Here is a 24,063-nt window from a genome sequence, read left to right as displayed (position 1 = left end):
ATTGGTCGAGAAGCAGGAAGTGAGTACACCTAGTGCTTTGACAGCGCTCTCACCCAAATGCTGGCCATTGGAGGTACTACAATTGCCTCAGATCAACGAAACACTTGTTTAAAAAATAAATTCTACGTTTTCCTCTTTGAGTACATTTATATCAGCGGTAATTTTTAAATATTTTATGGAATATAGAGGATAAATAAATGTTTAATAAATGATCACTGGGGACTGAAACAACAGAAACAGATGGCAGCCATAAGGTCATATGCCTGACACTTGTATTTATTAAATATTTTTAGTGTGACTTGTGCACGTGCTCACAGATGGCGCATTGAAACGATTGCAAATATTCCACACATGCTTACAGCACGCCATTTTTTAGGGTGTGGAGGGGGTTGAAAGAGCAGCTGTCCATGCAGCAGCGGACCCCGAGGTCAAGTTTGACCCACTGGCATGCTGCCTTCCTCATAGCACTACATGACATTTAACATCAAAGTGTGCAGCTGACATCCTTGCTAGAAATCAAGCATTGATGCTCACCATCCGTTTTTATTGTTGTTGCAGGGGTTCTGCTTTGGGAATCTATTCATTAAAAGAAATACACTTGGGTATAAGTGGACAAAAGTGACATTTTCTCACTTTCTGCGAGGAAAAGTACCATAATAGCCCGTTCCTTAAACTTAAAATACTTCCAACAAATGTAAATATCAGAACGTTGAGCTACGTAAACATAAAATGCAATTCATTTTTTGTTTATATGGTGACTACTGTGTGCAAACAATAATTGTCCCCCTTGCTAATTCATGAATTCATTGACCCATTTTTCTTGTTCAGAATGGCTTTGTCCAGTTCAAGTGAAGGTTGACACTTCCATCTTGTGGTCAAAATGAATATTACACAGGCAGTAAAAACAAAAACGTTCAGAAATAGTATACTTATACAGTGATCCCTCGTTTTTTGAAGTTAATGGGTACCAGAACCCGCAACGATAAGTGAAAAACCGCGAAGTAGCGCCCCCCCCCCAAAAAAAGTGTTAAATTAATTTAATAAGATTTAGCATAGTAAAGAGATACATTTAAGACATTTATTTTCATTCCCCCCACAAAAAAACGTATCTATATATATTTCAATAAATAGTTTTTAAGCACTTCAAAAGTAATAATTATGATATGTTTAAAACATGCTACTGTCCCGCGGAATTATTTTTGAACAACAACAAAGTAGAAAAATGCTTGTCTTTATTAGAGGCTTCATTGAGTGAATTCACTCAAATCCGCTCAAGCTGCTCACTTACCATACTTGTCAAGTTGTACGGTTTCAGCGTAATTTGTACAAGTGAGCACAGATTTTTAAATGTGTACGCAGTACGTTCAAAATCTGTACGTTTTTCGTGCAGTACAGGTTTTTTTTCTCCGTTCAGATTTTGTCACCGTTTTGGCAACGGGACCATGTGCGTTACTATGCATTACATTGGTTGAATGACGCGAGAAGAGTAAGAGACACTGAGAGAGAAGAGTGTTTGTTGTGACGCTGTAGCAAACGTGATGCTAGGCTAAGTGGCTCCAATATTTCCTGACTGTAGACGACAGCCTACAATCTACACCAGGGGTCATGAATTAAAAATCCTCTGGGTCAGAAATGAAAAAATTACAACAATCTTGGGTCCGGAAATATTTTTACTGCTTCTTCTTTTTCCCAAAAATACAAACGTATCTTTACATGGCCATGCTGATAATTACAACATTCAAACATGTAAATAAAATATAAGAAATAAATTTATAGTAAGTAATAAATAATATTTAAAAATAATTAATTAGTAATAAATAAGAAAGCGATCACATTGAACCCTTAATTCCGCTATTTTTTGAGAACGGATGGCAGAGTTCATAGGGAAACTTTGCGAAAAAGCTGCGTGCTTCGTCTCATAGTCCCTTTTCAAATAGCTTTTTACAAGCGCTACCGTTGTTCGCCATTCCTTACCATGCAGTGAAATGTCTACACAACGCTCAGCGCACTTGGGCAAGCATCCACACGCATGCACACATCGGTAAGAAGCGGCGAGTACTCACTATTTTTGTTTTTATTTAGTTTTTTAGAACCTTTTCATTGCCTCAAAAATACGTTTTGCATGTATTACCCTCTCATACTTTTAACCATTGTGTTTTTTTGTGTTAGCTTTGAAGCAGTTGACCACATTAGTCACGTAGTGTATTTAAACCGTCCTTATTTGGTATAACTGCATTTAAGTATTTTCTTAAGGCATTTTTAGTACGTTCTGCCTGTATGCATCCAAACAAAACAAGTTTAGCGCGCACGGTAGTACTTTGGTTGTCAAATTCAACTAATGTAGGACGTTTCGCCGATGTAGCAGATTTTGGCAGAACACCGTCTCTGAACAGATGAGGCATAGTGGTCTTGTGCTGCCGCCAGGTAAAATGAACAAAAATGTGCTGGTCTACTCCTCCTTAAACACTCTGTTTTCTGCATCAATCTTGCGTAGTTTTGAGCACGCCATTTGCCGTACCTTTTCGCCTCTTCCTCCAACTTCATTCGGCTCAGTTTTTGACTGTTACTCCGCGGAGTCTGGAAAGCGAGTGTAAGACATGCTGTTCTAAAAATAACTTTCAAATGCTTCACTCCCATTGGCTGGCTCACGCACGTCACCGCTAAGGTTTTTGTTTGTTGCCCACCTCCGCTCTTCAAACCCACAGAAAAAAATGATTTTTGTTGTTGCAACGTGTATTAGTCCGGACAGCTTGAGATCCGGTCCAGACGGCTTGGGGGTCCAGAACCGGACCGAGGTCCGCGGTTCCGTGACCTCTGATCTACACCTAGATATCACATGCATATGGAACTACATGCGAAATGACAGACTCGGTGGTGTTAGTAAACAGCCGCCATTTTAGAGCAGTACATTTCTCAGAAAGGCTCTGTTGTAGTGAACCTTCCTAGCGAACCTAAATAACTTTTTATCTAAAATACTCCTAAATCGGCAAAATCTTGACTTGAATCTATCTTTAAATGATGAAACAGTTTTAAAACTTTTACGTCAAAATGAAATAATAAATAAATGACATTCAGGTAACTGAGTTACTAACTCAATTACTTTTTTGGGAGAAGTGATTTGTAACTAATTAATTACCTTTTAAAAGTAAGATTAACAACACTGGTCATAAAGATGAAGTCTGCAGAATAAAAAGTGACGAAAGCGGAGATTTCACTCTGCCAATTTGTTGCCGAACACAATTTGCCTGCAACTACTGCGGATCACTTCTCAGAATTACCTAAAGAAATGTTCCCTGACTCAAAGATAGCATTGGTGAGTTAATTTTATCAATTGACCTTTTTACTTTATAATTGGGCACACTCACGAACTACCTTCAAGTCAAACTGAATTGCGAGCTGAAGTGCCATGAAGTGAAGCCATGAAGACATGATAGAAGTTGCCAAAAGTGCTCCATACAATTATAAAAAAAGTCACTTAATTTTAGTAATCATGATGTAACTGTAGATATCGATTGTTCTTTGATTAAGTTTTATTTTTGTTTCATATTGCACGCTATATACAACGTTGTAAGATTAGTCACCAATGGCGTACCGCAAGCAACATGTCACTTCCGCTCATTAATACTCATGACATTAGCTACTGTTGCTAAGTAGGGACACCATTTGTCCCTAATAGGAAGTGAATGGAAATCGTGTGCGAAGGAGATGTTTACAGAGCTAAACCTACCAATTCTCTCCGAAAATGATGTGCCTGGTGCCAAATTGACTGGCAAAGATGTGGGAGAACATAAAAATGTTCAGTTAAAGAGATGGCTTTAGTGTCAAAGGCTGAAAAAGACGAAAAAAACAAGCAAACCTAAGCATAGCTTTAGCTTTTTTATCGACGCGACTGACAATGACATTCTCCTGTTTCAACAAGCTATCCTTTACTATCAGCCCTGTCTTTCTTATATATCCTCTGGTTGTCCTACGTCTCTTACCGTTCTTGGGGGTAATTTAGTTAGTTTTGTGTAGCGATCGCAAATGCTACTCAGTGACAGCCAACGAACACTTTTAATTTTTTCATTGATAACACATCTTAATCCTATAATTTATTTACACTTCCCCCTTACTAAAGTTGTTTTTTTATCTGTATAACAGAAACGGTAACAGTGGCAGTCAGATACCATTGTAATTTTTTTCAGGTCATTCATTGTCAGACAGAAGCAGTACGGCACAAAGTTATGCTAAAAAAATAAGTTAAAAATATAGAAATGGCTTACCTCTTTGTCCTCTGAAAGACCATGCCAACCCAACATAATGTTTACTGCATATGAAAGTGAATGGATTCACTGAGCTGGTGTTTAAGTCCGCGCAAGTTGATTCGGTCTTCACATTTTTTCCTCCCGAGTTTTTGGTTTCCGGAAAAGTATGAAGAAAACATCCTTCATGTGTCGTAATGTCTAGAGTCATTTCTACAAGTTCCAAAAAAGCAATGTGTGATCGGCATGTTCGTTTTTGAAAGATTACCGGAGAAAAGTAGCACCAATTACGTTGTGTCAATGCGAGGGTGGGTCTATAATGTCCCACTTCGGGTTTACTTCCGCTTTACGATGCGACGTCACGGTCTAAAAATAGCCTGCTTGCGGTACGCCATTTGTAAGGGCATACGTCAATATTTGTAAAATTGCCAATGGCCTCCGGTTGACAGGTATGACTTACACACAATGAGTTGCCACAGCAACTGTTTAACAAGCTAAATGATGATTGACTCATGTTGCGCTTTGAAGTTCAGCTTCAAAGCATCTCTGGCAAGATCAAAACTTAAAGTCTGTCAATCATCGTTAACTTTAATAAGCAACTCCAGTGCGTTGCCTGACCAAGAAAACACGCATGAGGAAGAGTGAGACTACATGATCGGATCGGGACAGTTCATCCGTATTTATTTATTTATATTTTAATTGAAAAAGAAAAAAAAAAAAAAGTTTGAAGCGCAAAGTAGCGAGGGATCACTGTATGTGTAATAAAGGACTTCATTAGTGTGGGCCTGGGGAGGTTAAAGGCGGTCTTCACTATGGATCGTCTTTAGCCAAAGGTCCAAAGCGAACGTTGTCCCACTGCTGACTCGCTCTACATCAGGACCGGTAGGGGGCGCGTGACGCATTAGTACCTGGACGGGCAAGGAGGCGTCCTTCAGTCGACCCTCAGGTGACACCTGCGACACACTAGGGAGGGGTCAAGAGTCACAGAGTTGTAAGCCGGTTCTGAGGTCAAAAACGTACCTGACAGAGGTAGGAAGGCCATGCGGTTCGTCTGCCGCGCCGTCCGCTGCAGCTACCACGGCGCTGACCAGCCGACCGTCGGCCCAAAGACAAGCACTGACTTCAGCAGGTGAAGGGCGGAGGCACTCCTGATGACATCATCAACATGCATTTTCAATTGGCCTCCCCTGTTCAATAGGGCTGTCACGGATAACTGACAAATTGGCAATTAATGGATTACAAATTAATCAACCAATACTTTGCTAGCCGATAAATTGTTAAAACTAGAGATGTCCCGATCGGTTCCGATCACGTCATTTTTTAAAGTATCGGAATCGGAAAAAAAATATCGGACATGCCTTTTTTAATATATATATATTTTTTAATTAAATCGCTTTCTAGTTGTATTTAACGTTACAGACGTAATGTGTTACACTCTTCCAGAGTCTTTAGTTGAAGCTTAAGGTAGGGTTATCAAATTTATCGCGTTAACGGCGAGAACTAATATTTTTTACATCTGTCACGTTACAATATTTAACGCAATTAACGCATGCGCTGCATGACCCACTCATGCATTGTCGCGTTCAATCTATAATGACGTCGTTTTACCCATACAGTATAGGGAACTAAAAGGCAGCGTAAAATGAGTAGAGAGAATTTTGGCAGCCTTTGGAGCCTTTTTTTAAATGGCTATAGCCTACAATCCCTCTCCCAACGATTAGAATAATCGTGGGAAGCAATGTGGGGAAGTAAGGTAGTTGTTGATCTTTTTCTTAACACCCTATGTTATTTCCCAACGCAGAGAAGATATATCAATTGGTGCCACGGCGCACAGTCATGGTTGCACTTCCCATCATGCATTTGGGCACAACAGTTAAATGGCTACAGTATCATTTACTGAAAGCTCAACAAATACACTAGATGGCAATATTTAATCACAATTTACAAAGTCACATTTATCCTTTAAGAATTACAAGTCTTTCTATCCGTGGATCCCTCTCACAGAAAGAATGTTAATAATGTAAATGCCATCTTGAGGATTTATTGTCATAATAAACAAATACAGTACTTATGTACTGTATGTTGAATGTATATATTCGTCCGAGTTTTATTCATTTTTTTTCTTAATGCATTGCCAAAATGTATATGATCGGGAAAAATTATCGGGAATGATTGGAATTGAATCGGGAGCAAAAAAAAAAAGCAATCAGATCGGGAAATATCGGGATCGGCAGATACTCAAACTAAAACGATCGGATCGGGAGCAAAAAAACATGATCGGAACAACCCTAGTATTTTTGCCTCTCGCAACCTGAAATTTCTTTATTCACAAGAGGCAATATTTTCCCATTTAAACATGCCGTAACCTGAAAAAAACCTTAGTTGAGACGTTTGTAAGTAGAGGTACCACTGTATCAAAATACTCGTTTGTGGCAGCTCTATTGATTAATCACAGTTCAGCACTACGGCTGTGTACCAGATCTAAAATTACCTGGAGCTGCATGTGTGTGCGGGTTGACCTCAGCAGAATGTAGACCACGAGGTGGTGCCGCTGGGGGTATCCTCTGCTCAGCATGAGGGGGTACACTGACTAACACACATAATTCATTGATTAATTTGATTTGACTCACGGTCTCCATCACTCTCACCTCCCACACGCCCAGAATCTTTGGACTTGGGAATTTTTCCGCTTCCATGTCCAACCCCGTTTCCTCTTTCAGCTCTCGTAGACCTGCCTCCACAAGCTACACACAACACTTCTATCACAACGCAGCTAGCACAGCTTAGAGGCAAAGCAGGGTAAAGGTACCGTTTCATTCGGCTCGAGATGGCCACCTATGAAAACGGGGGACAAGTTAGGGAAAGTGTGCTTGTCCAAGTACAGGAAGGCGACAGGCATCTGACCTGGTGGCACCCAAAGGTTTGGGAATATTCGGAGATGTTTTGCACGTCGCGTCAGCAAAACTCTGTGATTGGATGACTGCAGGATGACAGCCACGCCCACATCTACACCGCGCTGTTGAGCCTCCAATGGGGCAGCAGTTGAGGACTGGTGTTTGATGGGACAGAAGGTGGGCCTCTGATAATTAAAAAAAAAAGTAATCACCAACAGGAGTCAAGTTGAAAACTTTTACGCGGAATTTATGTACAATTCGACTGTACAATACCTTTAGTGGGACGCCTGTGGGGTCTTCGGAGACCACCAAACGGTTCCGCTCGACTTGACAGCTGACACGCACCAGGTCAGTGGTGCCGAAGTGACCCGTGACACTCTGAGGGTGTAGATGGCTCCACGCTGAGTTCAATTACTGCTGAAGGAATGGGAAGAGTCACGCACCTGAAAGAAGTGAACCCTCTGTGGTGCCGCTCCATCCCGACACACCCACACCAGAACCTTCCGAAATCCGTCCATCGCTTGCCACTTGACAGCATTTGGAGGTTCCTTTCGACCAAAACAGAAAATATTTCCTGTAAATGCAAATTTCAAATTTATTTCCTGTAAATTTCATAAATGCAGCGAATGATCGCTGCTATCCCCTCCCAATTCAGATGGACTGGACATCTATCGCCGTCAATGGCACTGAAACATTAACGAGCCCTCCAAGTTCAAATGGATTGGACGTCCATCACTGTTAATGGCTGCAATTAAGTAAAGCATTTTATAAATAACATGTACAGGCAGCTCATTCATTGGAATTTTCACTTCTTGGAGGTTTTATTTTCAAGTCAAGTAAAATGACAAAACATAGTAGTCACACGTCAGACACATAAAATAGAGCCAATGATAGTAAAAATTAAAGTTTGTGGACCTACGGGACACGAAGAACGAGAAGAAGCAAGTGTGTTTTGAGGAACTAAAATGTCGCGCGATTGATTACCTCACATCCGCTTACCTCTGGTTTGATGCATCCAGCAGCAGTAGAGCTGTAAAATATTTTTTCCGGCAAAATTTCATTTTGGCATTAACTTCTACAACCAAAATTTTCTTGTCACATCTCTTAGTTTTTCCCCTCTGCTTATTTTATGAACTACATTTGGAGAAAAAAAAAGTTTTATAAAATCGCTAGCTTGCCATAAGCGGATGTGACGTAATTCACACCGCGACGAAAGTTCGTGCCGTGCTAGCTCTTTAAACGTCGTTGATATATTCGTATCAAGGCATTTCAACAGGTACTCTCCGTTAAAATCAGTTCTACCACAGTTTGAAATAAGCCTTTAGAACCACCCTGGAGAAAATCGGTAGCGATACCGTGCTTCTTTGGTAGCCACCGAGCTAAAGCGAGCTAACAGCGCCGATAGCCGCCGAGCTAATGCTAGTAAATATTACACAAAATGTATATGTCATGTCCCGGCCGTACTGTTAAACTTTAAAATCTTTCAAATAAACGTGGTTTCCTGCTTTCTTTAAGCACTACTGAAATCTGAGAATATTTACTGTGTACCCCTCTTTTAAAATAATAAATATATGTGAAGATTTATTTTTTAAGGTTAAATATACAAAAAAAAAAAAAAAAAAATGTAATAAATTAAGACTATATGTACTGTTTCTTTTTCAATTTAAAGTATTTTAATATAATTTGGAAATCAAAAAATATTATTTACTATTTTTTTCATATGTATTTTACTACAAAAAACTTTATTATGAGAATATTTACTAAATCGAGGCTCAATTAAAAGAATAAAGGCAATTTCTTTATCGACTATTGAAATAACTTTCATTTATATGATGACTGATTAAATGTTCATTCATCGATTAATTTTGCCAACCGTCAAATTAATGTTTTCCATCTTTTCCTCCAGAGATGGAATAAAGTGGCAGCCCCAACAGATGATGTAGAAGGGGAAGTGTCCCCCAGTTTGTCCTTCCTAAGGTGGAAGACAACTATGTGACATGGAGTCGGGGGAAGCAGACACCTCGGTCACCCTGATCATCAAGGCTCCTGACCAGAAGTACGAGGACTGCACTATCAACTGCTTTCTCAGCTGGACGGTGGAGAAGCTCAAAAGCCATATTGCTAAAGTGTACCCCAGCCAGCCTGTGAGACACTTTTAAATGCTTCTTTGTTATCATGGCTTCCGGCATAAAGTTCTTCTCAAACTCTCTTTTAAAAATGTTCTCAATTTATACTGCAGTGCTCCAGAGATCAACGTCTAGTGTACCTGGGAAAGCTCCTGCAGGACCACCTGCAGCTCCGAGACGTGCTGCGACAGGTACGCGTTCACTTCGGTTGAAATTTTAAGCTGACTTTGGTAATTCACAGTGTTCATTCAATAAAGTATTTGTATAAGTGTTGTTTTCTGTCTTCTAAAATATGAAGGATGTAACCTGAAATCCTTTCTTTTTGGAAAAAATCACATACTAGCGTTTTTTTATCCCCAAAACATTCTCTTCTGGTTTGTTGCAAGGACTATCAACAAGATGAGTACCATATGTTGCATCTGGTTTGCAACTCTCGCCCTCCGTCGAGCTCCCCGTCGCCCCCCAGCAACTCCTCACTTAACGTGAGTACAATGCTATTTTAAAAAAAAAAAAAAAGTTTACCTCCTTCAGCTTCTGATTGGTGCTCGCTTTTCTCTTACAGAGTCCTGAAATTTCAAGCTCAGCACTTCTTGATGGTCCCACTATCCCTGGAGGCCCAAGTGGGCTCAGGAATCGGGGTGGCCCCTTCAACGTAAACCTTCAGAGCCCTGTTGGCACCTCTCTACTGTGAGCAGAGCGCATGCCCTCATGTTTTCGACTCTGCGATGACATGAGTGCTTGTTTTTCTTCTCAATCCCTAAGGCCTCATGGAGAAGCTCAGTTGCTTTTGCAAGGTGGCCAAATGACACCCATGCAGATGTGGTGGTGGCAGCAGATGTATATGCAGCACTATTACATGCAGTAGTGAGTATGATAAGTCAAAAACTCAGCATTACAATGTTAAATAGCACATTAATATTTACATTTTTGGCTACAGGCGCAAATTATATACAGTGGTAGCTCTACTTACGAAATTAATTGGTTCTGGAATCAGTGTCGTGAAATGAAAATTCCATAAGTAGAGATGTGTTTTTCATGTACAGTTGTGGTCAAAAGTTTACATACACTTGTGAAGAACATAATGTCAAGGTTCTCTTGAGTTTCCGGTTATTTCTACGACTCTGATTTTTCTCTGATAGAGTGATTGGAACAGATACTTCTTTGTCACAAAAAACATTCGTGAAGTTTGGTTCTTTTATGACTTTATTATGGGTGAACAGAAAAAAGTCATCAAATCTGCTGGGTCAAAAATATACATGCAGCAGCGCTAATATTTGGTAACATGTCCCTTGGCCATTTTCACTTCAATTAGGCGCTTTTGGTAGCCATCCATAAGCTTCTCGCAAGCTTCTGGTTGAATCTTTGACCACTCCTCTTGACAGAATTGGTGCAGTTCAGTTAAATTTGATGGCTTTCTGACATGGACTTGTTTCTTCAGCATTGTCCACAAGCTCTCAATGGGGTTTAAGTCAGGACTTTGGGAAGGCCATTTGAAAACCTTAATTCTAGCCTGATTTAGCCATTCCATTACCATTTTTGATGTGTGTTTGGGGTCATTGTCCTGTTGGAACACCCAACTGCGCCCAAGACCCAATCTTCGGGCTGATGACTTTAGGTTATCTTGAGGAATTTGAAGGTAATCCTCCTTCTTCATTATCCCATTTACTCTCTGTAAAGCACCAGTTCCATTGGTAGCAAAACAGCCCCACAGCATAATACTACCACCACCGTGCTTGACGGTAGGCATGGTGTACTTGGAGATAAAGGCCTCACCTTTTCTCCTCCAAACATATTGCTGGGCATTGTGGCCAAACAGCTCGATTTTTGTTTCGTCTGACCACAGAACTTTCCTCCAGAAGGTCTTATCTTTGTCCATGTGATCAGCAGCAAACTTCAGTCGAGCCTTAAGGTGCCGCTTTTGGAGCAAGGGCTTCCTTCCTGCACGGCAGCCTCTCAGTCCATGGAGATGCAAAACACGCTTGACTGTGGACACCGACACCTGTGTTCCAGCAGCTTCTAATTCTTGGCAGATCTGCTTTTTGGTGATTCTCGGTTGGATCTTCACCCTCCTGACCAATTTTCTCTCAGCAGCAGGTGATCGCTTGCGTTTTCTTCCTGATTGTGGCAGTGACAAAACAGTGCCATGCATTTTATACTTACAAACAATTGTTTGCACTGTTGCTCTTGGGACCTGCAGCTGCTTTGAAATGGCTCCAAGTGACTTTCCTGACTTGTTCAAGTTAATGATTCGCTTTTTCAGATCCATGCTGAGCTCCTTTGACTTTCCCATTGTAGCGTTTGCATCCAATGAGCCCTATTTAAATGGCCTCAGAGAAGTCACCCGCTGTAGTCACTCATAATCACTCACAAGAAGTTAAGAGGCCATGCTATGAAGGTCATTTCACTGACACAACTTTCTAAGTCACCAAAATTGCTAATTCGTGTTGCTGTATGTATATTTTTGACCCAGCAGATTTGATCACTTTTTCTGTTAACCCATAATAAAGTCATAAAAGAACCAAACTTCATGAATGTTTTTTGTGACAAAGAAGTATCTGTTCCATTCACTCTATCGGAGAAAAATCAGAGTTGTAGAAATAAGTGGAAACTCAAGAGAGTCATGACATTATATTCTTCACAAGTGTATGTAAACTTTTGACCACAACTGTAAATGCCCTAATCTATCCAAGCCCCCCAAAATTCAGACATACATCTTTTATAAAGCATAAAATGCATCAAAACATGTAAGGCACGGGAAGAACATTCATCTCAGAACTGTAAGGCGGATGTGCTAACTACTCAGCCACCGTGTCGCCACTAAATATTAGAAATTTAATAGTAACATAATACTTTTTTACTGAATATCCGGAATCAATCAATGATTCTAAGCTAAAAATGATAGGCATTTCGAATAATAAATATAATTACTTCTTTTTATGGCTGGTTTGAAACTAAAAGCGGTTGCGCGGTGTGTAAACGGCGGTCTCCAGGGTAAAATGGACAAATTAAAAATAGTTTGTGGCCGTAATGCACCATGAAACTGCGACGGCAGCATATTGTTCTACCAAACACATCAGTTCTTTTGACTTAAAATACAGCAGATTATTTTATTTTATTTACTTGTTCTTCTGTAATGGCACCAAGCACGATGAAAATCCCCATGGAAGAGTGTTAGCAAAATAACTTTGTCGTAGCAAAGTGTGGAGATTCTTTTTTTTTTTTTTTTAACTCTTGATAAACCATCTACAGAAGTAGGGATTTTTCTTTGTGTTTGAAGTCTTTTCTGCTGCCAGTCATCCACAAATCAAAATATTGTTGTATTTCTCCTCTCAGTCAAGCAGCAGTAGCAGCCTCCCAGCTTGGTAGCAGCTTTGACCTGTCCAGCTCGCAGCCCCCGCCCGGTCCCAACGAAGCCGTCCAGCCCCTCCCGGCTGTCGCCCCCCTGCCAGAGAACCTGCCTCCGGCTGACGCCGACATCCAGATGAACGCACAGGGCGGCATGTTGAACGGAGACGAGCTGGACCACGACTGGCTGGAATGGCTCTACACACTCTTCCGAGTCAGCGTCCTGCTCAGCTTTGTTTTCATTTATTCCTCCTTTGGACGCTTCATGGTGGTGCTGGGGGCCATGATGCTGGTGTACATGTGAGTGAAAAAGTGGGGTGCACCGCCTGAAATGGAAGGTGACATGGTTGCGTTTTTTTTTTTTTTTTAGGTACCAAGTGGGCTGGATTCCCTTAAGGACGCCGGAAGAACGGCGGCCTAACTTTCCGAATCCTGAGCAAGCTCAAGCTTGGGAGGAAGCAGAGATGCAACGGGGCATACAAGAATTGGTGCGTGCTGGCAGTGAATGTCAATGGCACTTAAAGTGCGTAAGACAGGAGAAAAAAAAACGTCTTAAATAGAATTATTACGTGAATTAGAATCATATTTTGAGACGATTCGACTATATACAACAAATTGGCAAAGCGCAGATGACGAGAAATTAGTCTTTTAATCTGCCGGTTAGCCATGCCTACCAATATAGGGCTCTAGGGTCCCCAACAGGTGGACGACGTCAGCTGGAGAATGGGCTTATCAGTTTTACTATTCAGCCCATTGAGGGGGAATTATTCAGAACGAGGAAAACGCGACGAAGAGAGCCGCAAAATGTCATTGTTTCAGTCTCTCTACTCCAATATTTTTACAGGATATTCTTTTATCCAAGTATTTTTCCTCAATAGCTGAATAAATGGTCATGACAAATAACAGTCTTGTGCTAAATGGAATATGAAATAATAAAAATTCATTTATTCAGGACGACATGACAAAATTACTCCATAATGGTCAAAACTGTCGACTTCACCTTTACTGTCGCACCTCCCGAACGATATTTTATGCCACCTAAGTCGGGCTTATGTCATTTCCCTTCAACGGCTTTGGAGAATGTAAACAAACCAAGAGGAGCGACAGCTAGCCAACATGCTAACCCGAACCAAGTGATGTTTCAAAGTCTTCGAAGCGGAAAATCACACATAACTAGCCTGGATCATTTCACATGACGACTGGATTGTCGATAGAGCTGGGAATGTTTGGGCACCTAACGATTCGATTACGATTACGATTCAGAGGCTCCGATTCGATTATAAAACGATTATTGATGCACCCCCCCCCCCTTTTTTTTTTTTTTTTTTTTTTTTTTTTTTAATGTTTTGTACAAAATTTTTCAAAAATCCTCTCAGGCTAAGCCAAACTACTATTTCAGTAGCAAGTTAACATATAACAGTAAACAAATATACAAATATAACAGTAAATAAAAAACTCCAGTCCCCATTCTGTATCAGCAGCTTTAAACTACATTCAATTAATTTAATGTTGTGAATCAACTGTTACAGTTGTTGAAATTGCTCCCGTTATTTCATAATTTCCCTTTTGTCTACGTTTGTCAATGTTTTAAAACTATTTCATCATTTAAAGATAGATTCAAGACAAGATTCTGCCAATTTAGAAGTATTTTAGATAAAAAGTTAATTAGGTTCGCTACAACAGAGCCTTCTAGAGAGGTCTACTGCTTTAAGATGGCGGCTTTACTTATGCCGGAAAGTCTGTCATTTCGCATCTCTGTTCAATAATACGTGTTCTAACACTGACGTCGTCTGTCAATTTGCATCTAGTTCTACTTATATATGATATCTACTGTAGCCGTATGTTTGTAGCAACTAGTAACTGGGCGTTGCTTGTAGCGGCTGTCGGCCGCATTCAGGTATGATTGTTTTTTTATCTAGCGCTGTGAGTTGAACATGATATTTACTCTCGGTCCGTTCCTCATTGCGTCCCAAAGACCGCGCTGACTGTGTTTTACTTCCGCTTTACCTGGTATAATTCAATAATCGGAATTGGGATATTTGTGAATCGTTCTCGAATCCTCCACGGCCGAATCGCGAATAATCTAAGAATCGGAAATTTCGCACGCCTCTAGTTGTCGATTGTCATCGCCGATCGGCAACCCGCCCTGCGGCGAACAAGTTAGAGCTCGTCGTTACCCTGCTGAAGGCAGAGGGCTCGTTTGCGGGGAAGCAGCTGGACAATGACCTCCGGTGTTCTGTCAAAATTTGCTCCCTTATAAAATTTTGCTCCCAAAGCTTTTCTGGCGCTGAAAAAGCCCTCTTTTTACATTCAATTGGACTCTCAATGTTATCCAAAGGTGCTAACTAAACTAGATACATCATAAACATACATGTGCAACACGAAAATGGCGTAAATTAATACTTAACGACACGGCGAAGTCGTTAACAGTGAGAGCGCGTGGTGCAGTTGCTGTGTGCAGCTAACATGATAAGATGTGTTTGAGAACTTTTGTACATGTCTTTACATGATCAAACTTAAGTAAATATTCCTTTCTTTAAAGAAAGTTTGTGTTTACTCTGGAATCGCTGCATTTTTAACGTTACGTGCATGCGCAAAACCGCAAGGTAGCAATTTTTGATGGGTGGCAAAATTTGTCAGAACACCGGACAAACCTGCCGACGTCGGAGGAGGTCGTAGCTGCCAAATGGTTAACACGAATATTGCAAAATAATGCTTTACTACACGGCGAAGTCGTAAACAGCGAAAGATTCATAAGAGGGCGGCTGCAGTTGTTATGCAGCTAATATGACAATAGGCGGTTTCGCACTGTTGTAACTATAGACCCTACTCACGTGACGTCACAGCCACGCCCCCGCGCCATGATGTCCGGATACTCGTCATAGAAATGCATTAGCGCTTCGTAAATTCCTCCTATTATTGCACGTTTTACTGCTCGTCAACATTAATACTCAAAATGGTGAAGTCGTGTGTGGCGGTCGGTTGCAAAAACAGAGAAGATAGACGGAGAGACTTGAATTTTTACCGTATTCCGAGAGACCCGAAGAGGAGGCCGCGATTGACTGCTGCAATTCAATGAGAAAACTGGGCTCCAAACGACTACCACAGATTATGTAGTAGTCATTTTATATCTGGTAAGATGCATTTAATATATATTTCGAGGGTTTTGGGCTGACTACCACAATTAAGATCATTGCTAGGCTAATTGCCGACAACATACACGTATGTATGTAGTGAGTGCTATCGCTAAACCATATAAACATTAAAAGCCCTAGCTCCATTGACAAATGACATGAAATACATTAGACTTGACAGTGGATGTTAGCAAGAACAAAAGATTTTGAATTGAAAATTTCGTAACTCACCTTTCGAGCACAAGATTCCTGCCGAATTTTCGTGTACGAGGACGTGTTTCACCCAACCAGCAACGTAGCATTTATAAGCCTCCAAGCTCTTAAAGTTTTTCAAACTTTCGTGAGAATAGGCTGATTTTGTGTGGACAAGATAGTTGTAAATATCAGGATATCAGATGTCAGGCGAAGCCAGCGGGTCGAAAAACATCGATTTAGGCATCAAATACGGATCTGGCGAATGGATAAACTGAAGCTTTTCCACGTAACGCCTTTTTTTTTTTTTTTTTTCCTTGTTTTTCTGTTTATTAGTTGTTGGTCAGAAAATCATTCTAGCATATTCTACAAATGTATCGATAATCGTTGTATCGCCATATCGTCACATCATCCTTATCGTGAGCTTTGTATTGCAAATCGTATCGTATGGTGAAGTACCAAGAAGTTCCCACTCCTAGTTCCGATATATTGATCAGGTTAAACTTCCTACGCAGTTGGCAAGACGTTCTCGGTGCTCAGGTACGCGTTTCCCGTGTCGTCGTGGCGTTCGCTCCCGGACGAGCGTCACGCGGGTCGCTGGCGTCCATCGGCGTGGTAGCTAACGGCGACTGGGAAGCATGCATTGACATGTGCGTCATCATTTTATTGCGGTCTCTGAACCCTTTCGGGCAATATAAACAGGAAAACGGCTGTTCTCCGGTGTGGATTCTCATGTGTCGGTCCATGTGATGCTTTAAGGAGAAGATTCTGGAGCAAAATGAGCAAGAGAAAGGTTTCTCTCCAGTGTGGGTCCGCATATGACGGTCCAAAGTTCCCTTCCGGTTGAACGTCTTGTCGCATTCCGAGCAGTTGAAGACGCGGACGCGTTTGGGGTTGGGGAAACTCTCGGGACATTTGGCGTCGTCGCTGCGGTCTGTTTCGTCGTTGCGTGACATCGCGTCGTCCGTGTCGGAGAGAACAGCGAAGCCGGTGTCCGATCCAGGTCCCATGCTCGTGTTTTTGTTCACTGGAGTTTGATGGTAGCGACCCTGGATGTTTTCTAGGTTTGTGGGGAGAATTGTCAACCGTGACGTGGTGACATCGGCGTTCTCAGATTCTTGACTGCGCCATGCAGCCTCCTTTTTAATGTGGAGGGGCTCTTCCACTTTCACACATGAGGTCCACTCATGTTGCCGCTCTGAAGAAACCGCAACTGGTTGCCGTGCTTCTGCTGTTTTATCGAGGCCAGATTGATACGTGAAAACTGAGTCCAGTAATTCGCGCTGTCTGTCGTTCTCCTCTTTTCTTCGAGAAAGTTCCTGCTCGTACTCCGTTATGGTTCTCTCAAATAATTCGAATATTTCTTCAACGGCAGTGTTCAGTCGCTGTGTCATCAACTCTTTTAACATTTGGACTTTACACATTTTGCTTTTTAATAAACACGCTTGCGCTATGCTAGGTTGTCTGTTGCTAATTTTCGGGAATCCACGTAACGCCTTTTATGCAACGGATCCAATGAGTTTACAGCGTCAGATAACACCGGGGCTTCCATGAATTGCTCTATAACTTGCTCGACTAATTGAAAACAATGAGAATAGGTCTGAAAAAGAGGTACAGTATGGCGGCCGGAAACAGCGACACGCCCATTTTGTGCCCTACCCACCTACGTCACAAAACCACGTGCTCGCTGTATGGTTCCGCCCACTTGTCCGTCATTTTGACTCTGTATTAGCATTGTTTTAAATTGATGGCGGAATTTAAAATGCATTTCATGGAAGACCCGGTGCTTTCTGATGCCGCAAACTCACTGGATCTGTTGCATAAAAGGCGTTATGAGGAAAAGCTTCGTTCTATACAGTCGCCAGATCCATATTTGATGCCTAAATCGATGATTTTTGACCGGCTGCCTTCGCCGTCTCTGCCTGACCCTGATATTTACAACTATCTTGTCCACACAAAATCAACCTATTCTCACGAAAGTTTGAAAAACTTTAAGAGCTTGGGGGCTTATAAATGCTACGTTGCTGGTTGGGTGAAACAGGTCCTCGTACACGAAAATTCGGCAGGAATCTTGTGCTCGGAAGGTGAGTTACGAAACTTTCAATTCAAAATCTTTTGTTCTTGCTAACATCCACTGTCAAGTCTAATGTATTTCATGTCATTTGTCAATGGAGCTAGGGCTTTTAATGTTTATATGGTTTAGCGATAGCACTCTCACTACTTACATACGTGTATGTTGTCGCCGATTAGCCCAGCAATGATCTTAATTGTGGTTGTCAGCCCAAAACCCTCTAAATATATATTAAATGCATCTTACCAGATATAAAATGACTACTACATAATCTGTGGTAATCGTTTGGAGCCCAGTTTTCTCGTCGAATTGCAGCAGCCCATCTCGCTCTCTCCTCTCCGTGTCTCTCGGAATCCGGTAGAAGTCTCTCCGTCTATCTTCTCTGTTATTGCAACCGACCGCCACACACGCCTTCACCATTTTGATTATTAATGTTAACGAGCAGAAAAACACGTCGTAAATAGGAGGAATGTACGTAGCCGTAACAGGTCAACACGATGTGTTGCCGGACAAGTGGGCGGCACCAGTCAGGAGAGCGGAGTTGTGACGTCACGTGGGTAGGGTCTATACGCAGTTCCTCGACCCTTTTGGGGGTGGATGACGTCATTTTGTGTGTTCGGATATGTAGGAACCTAGGACGCGGACTTCGTCTTCCGAGCTACATTTTAGCGCCGACTCTGAAGTGAGTACTTTCCGCGGAGCCGCAGGAACGATATTACGTAGCTCTTTGGTGATTCGCTGAAATCAGCGCAAACACGCCCCTTACTTTTCGCGCATCACGTGACCACTTACATCCTTAGTAAACACGTCAAATACATAGTTTTACACTTACCCGTAGCCTCCTTTGTCTTCTGCGGTCGTCTGCTACCCTTTCGGTCTCCATGAAACGAAGAAACATTGCTTGCCTTTGGCTCTGTTGTCTTTTAATGTGCGCTACCAGTCTCGTCGTTAGACTCTGGGATTGCTCGCTGATGGAAACGATTCCCTTCAAACATGCAAGAATTGCTGCGGTGTCTTCAACGGTCTCCATTTCGTTGTCTTCCGTTTAGCTTATGCGCCGCTGCTTGGTGTGGCGACTGGCGAGTAAATAATGCGTCACTGGCGCAGACTAAAACGTCACAGCAGGTCGAATTGGGCGTAGTACCCCATGTGCGATCACGACTGCTTCGCGAAGGATAGCTCCTTGAACTACAGGAGGGCGGGATAGTTAAAGGAGCCAAGTACTCAAATTCCTACAGTGCGAAAGCGCCTAATATGTGTATGAGGAGAGCTTTTTACATGTCTATCCATGATCAAATGTAAGTAGTCCTTTATTTAAAGAGAGTTTATAGTGTTTACTTTGTAATCTCTGTATTTGCGGCTATTTTTAACACAAAGTTGCAATTTCTGATCGGTTGGAAAATTTGACAGAACACTGGGCACATGAATAGGACAATAAGCTGGATATAGTGCTCTCCCGGCGGGGGGATGTGCGACAAGCCGCCGGTCGTCGGCCGAGGGGACAAGGAGCATGTCAGCCACAAAATGCAAGCCACCTACATATTAAATTGATCCCAGTATTTGACATAATACAAAACGCAATGTTTACTCACTTCCTCGTAAGTCCCATGGTCCCACAGTAGTAGGGCTTGTTTTGGCCAATATCCACCGGTGAATGGGAACGTTTTGAAACCCCGAAAAGGCGCACACACCTCTCCCTCGTACAGCAAGATTATTCTGCAGCCGTTTGGCTGACGTGAAATGCGAAAAATAAACAAATTAATCCGCAAAATCAGCTGATTTCACAGCGTCCTCTTCCTCAATGCGAGACCGAAGCCGGAAGTCTGTCATTTTCGTAGCGCGGGATTTAGAAATTTTAATAAATTTATCGATCTTCACACATCCAAGTGGTCCATTTCATTCAGGACCATAAAATACCACGTGTATTATGAAATGAACATGCTTTTTCGTGTCACAGGCACCTTAAACATTATCATTCGCTAAATAGCACAATTCTGTGTCTTCAGGAGCGGGTGATGGACGACGGCACGGAGGATGCCGGGCAAGATCCTCCCGGTTCGCTTACCACCGCTTGGTCCTTCATTCGTGCTTTCTTTACCTCGCTGGTTCCAGAGGGGGACCCCCAACGGCCGCCCGAAGTTCCGCCAATACTTCGTCCTCGTTAGTCCTTAACAAGCCTGTAAACTCGTGAACCTGTATACATTTCATTCAGGCTCCTCAGTGAAGTCTGGGAAAGAACTATTAGGAAATAATATAATAATAACCAGAACATGCTAATTTTGGAGAGATTGTGAATGCTTTCCTGTCGGTCAGTAAACTGGAAGAGCGTAGATGTGTGGATTAATGGTGACTGACTAGTATTGAATGATGTAGAACCATGTGGAATGCTGAATGATGAGGAAAATTTGACTGATGTAAAATTATGTTGACTGAATTGATAAATGTTGACTTGTTGAAATAATCTTAGGTGATTTGGAGACACTTCTGGATCACTTCCTCTTGATCTTGGGGCACTTGTTGTTGATTATAGGCCAACTCTGGGTGACTTTTTTTCGAGTAAGGGTGCTACATGTCACGTCCTGTTCATTTTGGGGCAATTCTTTGAGTTTGGTGTAATTCCTGTTGGCTTTGGGTCACTTTCTGTTCATTTTGGGGCAATGTTTTTGTGGGTCCTATTTAAAAAAAACAAAAAACAATGGGATTGAGTAATATGTTTGTGGGTCAGAAGTTAATGGAAATAAGGATTTGTGTGTGTGTTTGAGGTGGGGGATATAAATAGTCAAACTAAATATATACATAAATACAGATCTAAAACTATATGATATGGTTTGTCAATTTAATCTATTTACACTTGTATGATTTGTAAAATAAAATCATGGCTATGTCTTAGTCTTTTTATTTTTTTTGTTCTGCTATTGCTGTAAGTCATCCGCAGTCCTGCAGGTAGCAGCATGCGCACATGGTAAAGGCAGAGTACATGTTTGACGCCAAAGGTCATTATTCATTTAAAAAACTAGTGTAGTACTGTAGTATCACTACAGATAATAGGGTCTATTTATAAAACTTTATTTTTTAAATTAGCAGACATTTGACAAGCGAATACCTCTAATCCGTTGCATGTATTACCTCTCAAGGCCTGAAGGTGGCAATAAAGTATATGAAAAAAAAACATGCTTACAATAGCGTACAGCACGCAACAGTTCACTTTTGCGCATTAATATTCATAACGTTAGCAACTGTTGCTAGGGCGGTCAAGCTTGCGTTTGTCCCTCATGCTAGATACCGGTACATGTAAATAATGTATGAATAAGATGTTTACCTACCAATTCTGTCTGAAAATGATGTCCCTGGTGCCAAATTCACTGGTAAAGATGTGGAAGAACATAGTTGTACAAATGTTCAGTTAGAGATAGCTTGAGTGTCGAGGGATGAAAAAACGGGAAAAGGAGCCGATCTGATCCAGAGGTAGCTTTTTCATCCTTTTTCTTGTGTGCATTGCTTTAAGCCGCTGACAATGACATTCTCCTGTTTCAACAAGCTCTCCTTTACCACCATATGCCCCGTCTTTCTTATATATTATATCCTCTGTTTGTCTTCTGTCTGACCGTTCTTGGGGGTCATTTATATTGCTATTTATGTGTAGCGATCACAAATGCTACTCAGTGACAGCCAATGGACACTTTTTTTCATGAATAACAAATCTTAATTCTATTTATTTATTTACACTTCCTCCTTACTTAGGTTGTTTCTTTACAACAGAAAAGGCAAAGCTGTTAAATTTAAAACCTACCTGTAGACATGAACAGGCTTACTACACCAAAAGACCAAGGCCAAACATGGCTAATTTATTTAAACATCCGTATTTTAGAAAAATAGGCCTACATGACTGTTGTGATTTCTAAATAAGATTTCAATTTTTTCAGGTCATTAATTTAGACAGAAGCAGCACGGAAAAACGCCACGCTAAAAAAAAAAAAAAATGTCAAAATGGTTGTCTCTTTGGGGCAGGATTGTCAATCCATAGGCCATGGCCCCCAACAAAATGTTTACTGCATATGAAGGTGAATGGCTTCACCTTGCTAGCGTTGAAATGGTTTTTTGGACGTGCGCAGAAGTTAGTTGTTCACATTTTTCCCGCCGAGTGTTTTGCTTCGTCAAACGTATGAAGAAAATATCCTTCATATGTGGACAGTCATGATTAAAGATGTTCTGATCGATCGGGTCCGATCACGTCATTTTCAAAGTATCGGAATCGGCAAAAAAATATCGGACATGCCTTTTTTTTAATGTATATATATTTTTTAATTAAATCATTTTCTAATTGTATCTAATGTTACAGACAAAATGTCTTACGCTCATCCAGCATCTTTAGTTTTGGCTTAAAGTAGGGCTATCAAATTTATCACGTTAACGGCGGTAATTTTTTTTTTTTTTTTCAATCACGTTAAAATATTTAACACAATTAACGCATGGGCTGCATGACCCACTCACGGATTGTCGCGTTCAATCTATAATGGCGCCGTTTTACGTATATATAGAGCTACAAGGCAGCGTAAACTGAGTAAAGTGAATTTTGACAGCCTTTGCAGCCTTTTTTTAATTGGCTAAAGCTTTACAATCCCTCTCTCAACAATGGCGTACCGCAAGCAACACGTCACCTTCGCTCATTAATACTCATGACATTAGCTACTGTTGCTAAGTAGGGACACCATTTGTCCCTAATAGGAAGTGAATGGAAATCGTGTGCGAAGGAGATGTTTACAGAGCTAAATTCAATTCAATTCAATTCAATTTTATTTGTATAGCCCTCAATCACAACCAGTGTTGTTAATAACGGCGTTACAATATAACGGCGTTACTAACGGCGTTATTTTTTTCAGTAGTGGGTAATCTAATTAATTACTTTTCTCATCTTGGCAACGCCGTTACCGTTACTGAGGACGGAAAGGCATGCGTTACTATGCGTTACTATACTGGTCGAAAAGTCTGAGGGAGACGGACTCACCGAGACGACAGAGCAGAGCAGGAGCGGGGAGGAGGCAAGAAAGTTGTGACGCCGAGCAAACGCGATGCTAGGTAGCTCCAATAATACATGTTGTAGCCGATAGCCGACAAACTACGCCCGCATGTTATGGTTGATATGGTAGACATGGTAGATATCACATGTACTGTATATAGATATAACTAGATGCAAAATGACAGACATGGCACTAAATGCGTTAGTAGACAGCCGCCATCTTAAAGCAGTAGGCTTTTTAGGATGGCTCTGTTGTAGAGAACCTTCCTAGCGAACCTAAGTAACTTTTTATCTAAAATACTTCTAAATCGACAAAATCTTGACTTGAATCTATCTTTAAATGATGAAACAGTTTTAAAACTTTCATATGTCGAAAGTAGAGAGAAGGGAACTAATGCAATAATGGGAGCAATTTTAACAACTTTTAACAGTTGATTCAGGGTAAAGGGTAAATTAGGGTAAAGAATTGGGCTCAGGCCAATTGTACCAAAAACCTCCACAAAAAACTTCACATAGTGTGGCCAATGTTTTTTTTTTTTTTTTTTTTGAGGGGAAAAAAAAAAAGTAATTATCACCGATTACTTTGCCAAGTAACTAATTACTCTTACATTCAGGTAATTGAGTTACTAACGCAATTACTTTTTGGGAGAAGTAATTTGTAACTATAATTAACTACTTTTTTTCAGTAGGATTAACAACACTGATCACAACAGAGGTCTCAAAGGGCTTTACAGAGGCAATATGATACACAATTAGAAATAAAGCAACAAAGATGAATAGATACAGTTCAAGTCCTGGGTATCCCCTATCCTTAAGACCCTCCATGCCAGCAAGGAAGAACTCCAAAAACTCCAGAGTCAATTGGAAGAAAAATGAGAAACCTTGGGGAGTACCACAGTCAGGAGAGATCCACTCCCAGGACGGATAGACAGGAACCCCAGAACGGCTAATGGGAATTAGCAAGCGAAATTATAGTCCGTAAAAATACAGTGGAGTAAAGGAGCAAGAAGAGGTCCCTCTAGTCAGATGAGACGGGGGTAGCA

At 41.2% G+C, this 24,063-nt stretch overlaps 3 protein-coding genes across 5 annotated transcripts; 1 reads left to right on the top strand and 2 right to left on the bottom strand.

The window, feature by feature from the left end:
• Positions 1-371: 371 nt before the first annotated feature.
• nudt17 (nudix (nucleoside diphosphate linked moiety X)-type motif 17) lies at positions 372-8,111 on the bottom strand. Of its 3 annotated transcripts, none has more exons than XM_057834396.1 (9): positions 8,055-8,111; positions 7,579-7,709; positions 7,409-7,513; positions 7,146-7,320; positions 7,051-7,076; positions 6,890-6,985; positions 6,733-6,831; positions 5,262-5,389; positions 372-5,204 (listed from the first exon to the last, which is right to left on the bottom strand). In XM_057834396.1, the coding sequence occupies exons 2-9, from the start codon at positions 7,651-7,653 to the stop codon at positions 5,036-5,038; spliced, it is 873 nt and encodes a 290-aa protein (XP_057690379.1). In that variant the 5' UTR covers positions 7,654-7,709; positions 8,055-8,111; the 3' UTR covers positions 372-5,035. The 3 variants fall into 3 exon arrangements, with proteins under 3 accessions (XP_057690379.1, XP_057690378.1, XP_057690380.1); XM_057834395.1 differs by having other exon boundaries at positions 7,579-7,683; XM_057834397.1 differs by having other exon boundaries at positions 372-5,194; positions 7,579-7,683.
• A 217-nt stretch (positions 8,112-8,328) lies between these two features.
• Positions 8,329-20,883, top strand: LOC130914843 (homocysteine-responsive endoplasmic reticulum-resident ubiquitin-like domain member 2 protein). The gene is made up of 9 exons (XM_057834388.1): positions 8,329-8,411; positions 9,042-9,279; positions 9,375-9,452; positions 9,648-9,743; positions 9,824-9,948; positions 10,024-10,125; positions 12,595-12,906; positions 12,977-13,094; positions 20,010-20,883. The coding sequence occupies exons 2-9, from the start codon at positions 9,133-9,135 to the stop codon at positions 20,166-20,168; spliced, it is 1,137 nt and encodes a 378-aa protein (XP_057690371.1). The 5' UTR covers positions 8,329-8,411; positions 9,042-9,132; the 3' UTR covers positions 20,169-20,883.
• Positions 16,266-17,408, bottom strand: LOC130914844 (chorion transcription factor Cf2-like). Its single transcript, XM_057834389.1, has one exon. The coding sequence runs from the start codon at positions 17,354-17,356 to the stop codon at positions 16,469-16,471; it is 888 nt and encodes a 295-aa protein (XP_057690372.1). The 5' UTR covers positions 17,357-17,408; the 3' UTR covers positions 16,266-16,468.
• Positions 20,884-24,063: the final 3,180 nt, after the last annotated feature.

This window comes from Corythoichthys intestinalis, chromosome 4 (assembly GCF_030265065.1).
Source record: "Corythoichthys intestinalis isolate RoL2023-P3 chromosome 4, ASM3026506v1, whole genome shotgun sequence".
Taxonomy (NCBI): domain Eukaryota; kingdom Metazoa; phylum Chordata; class Actinopteri; order Syngnathiformes; family Syngnathidae; genus Corythoichthys; species Corythoichthys intestinalis.
The sequence above is the reverse complement of the archived record's forward strand: the minus strand, read 5'-3'. Positions and strand labels throughout refer to the sequence as shown.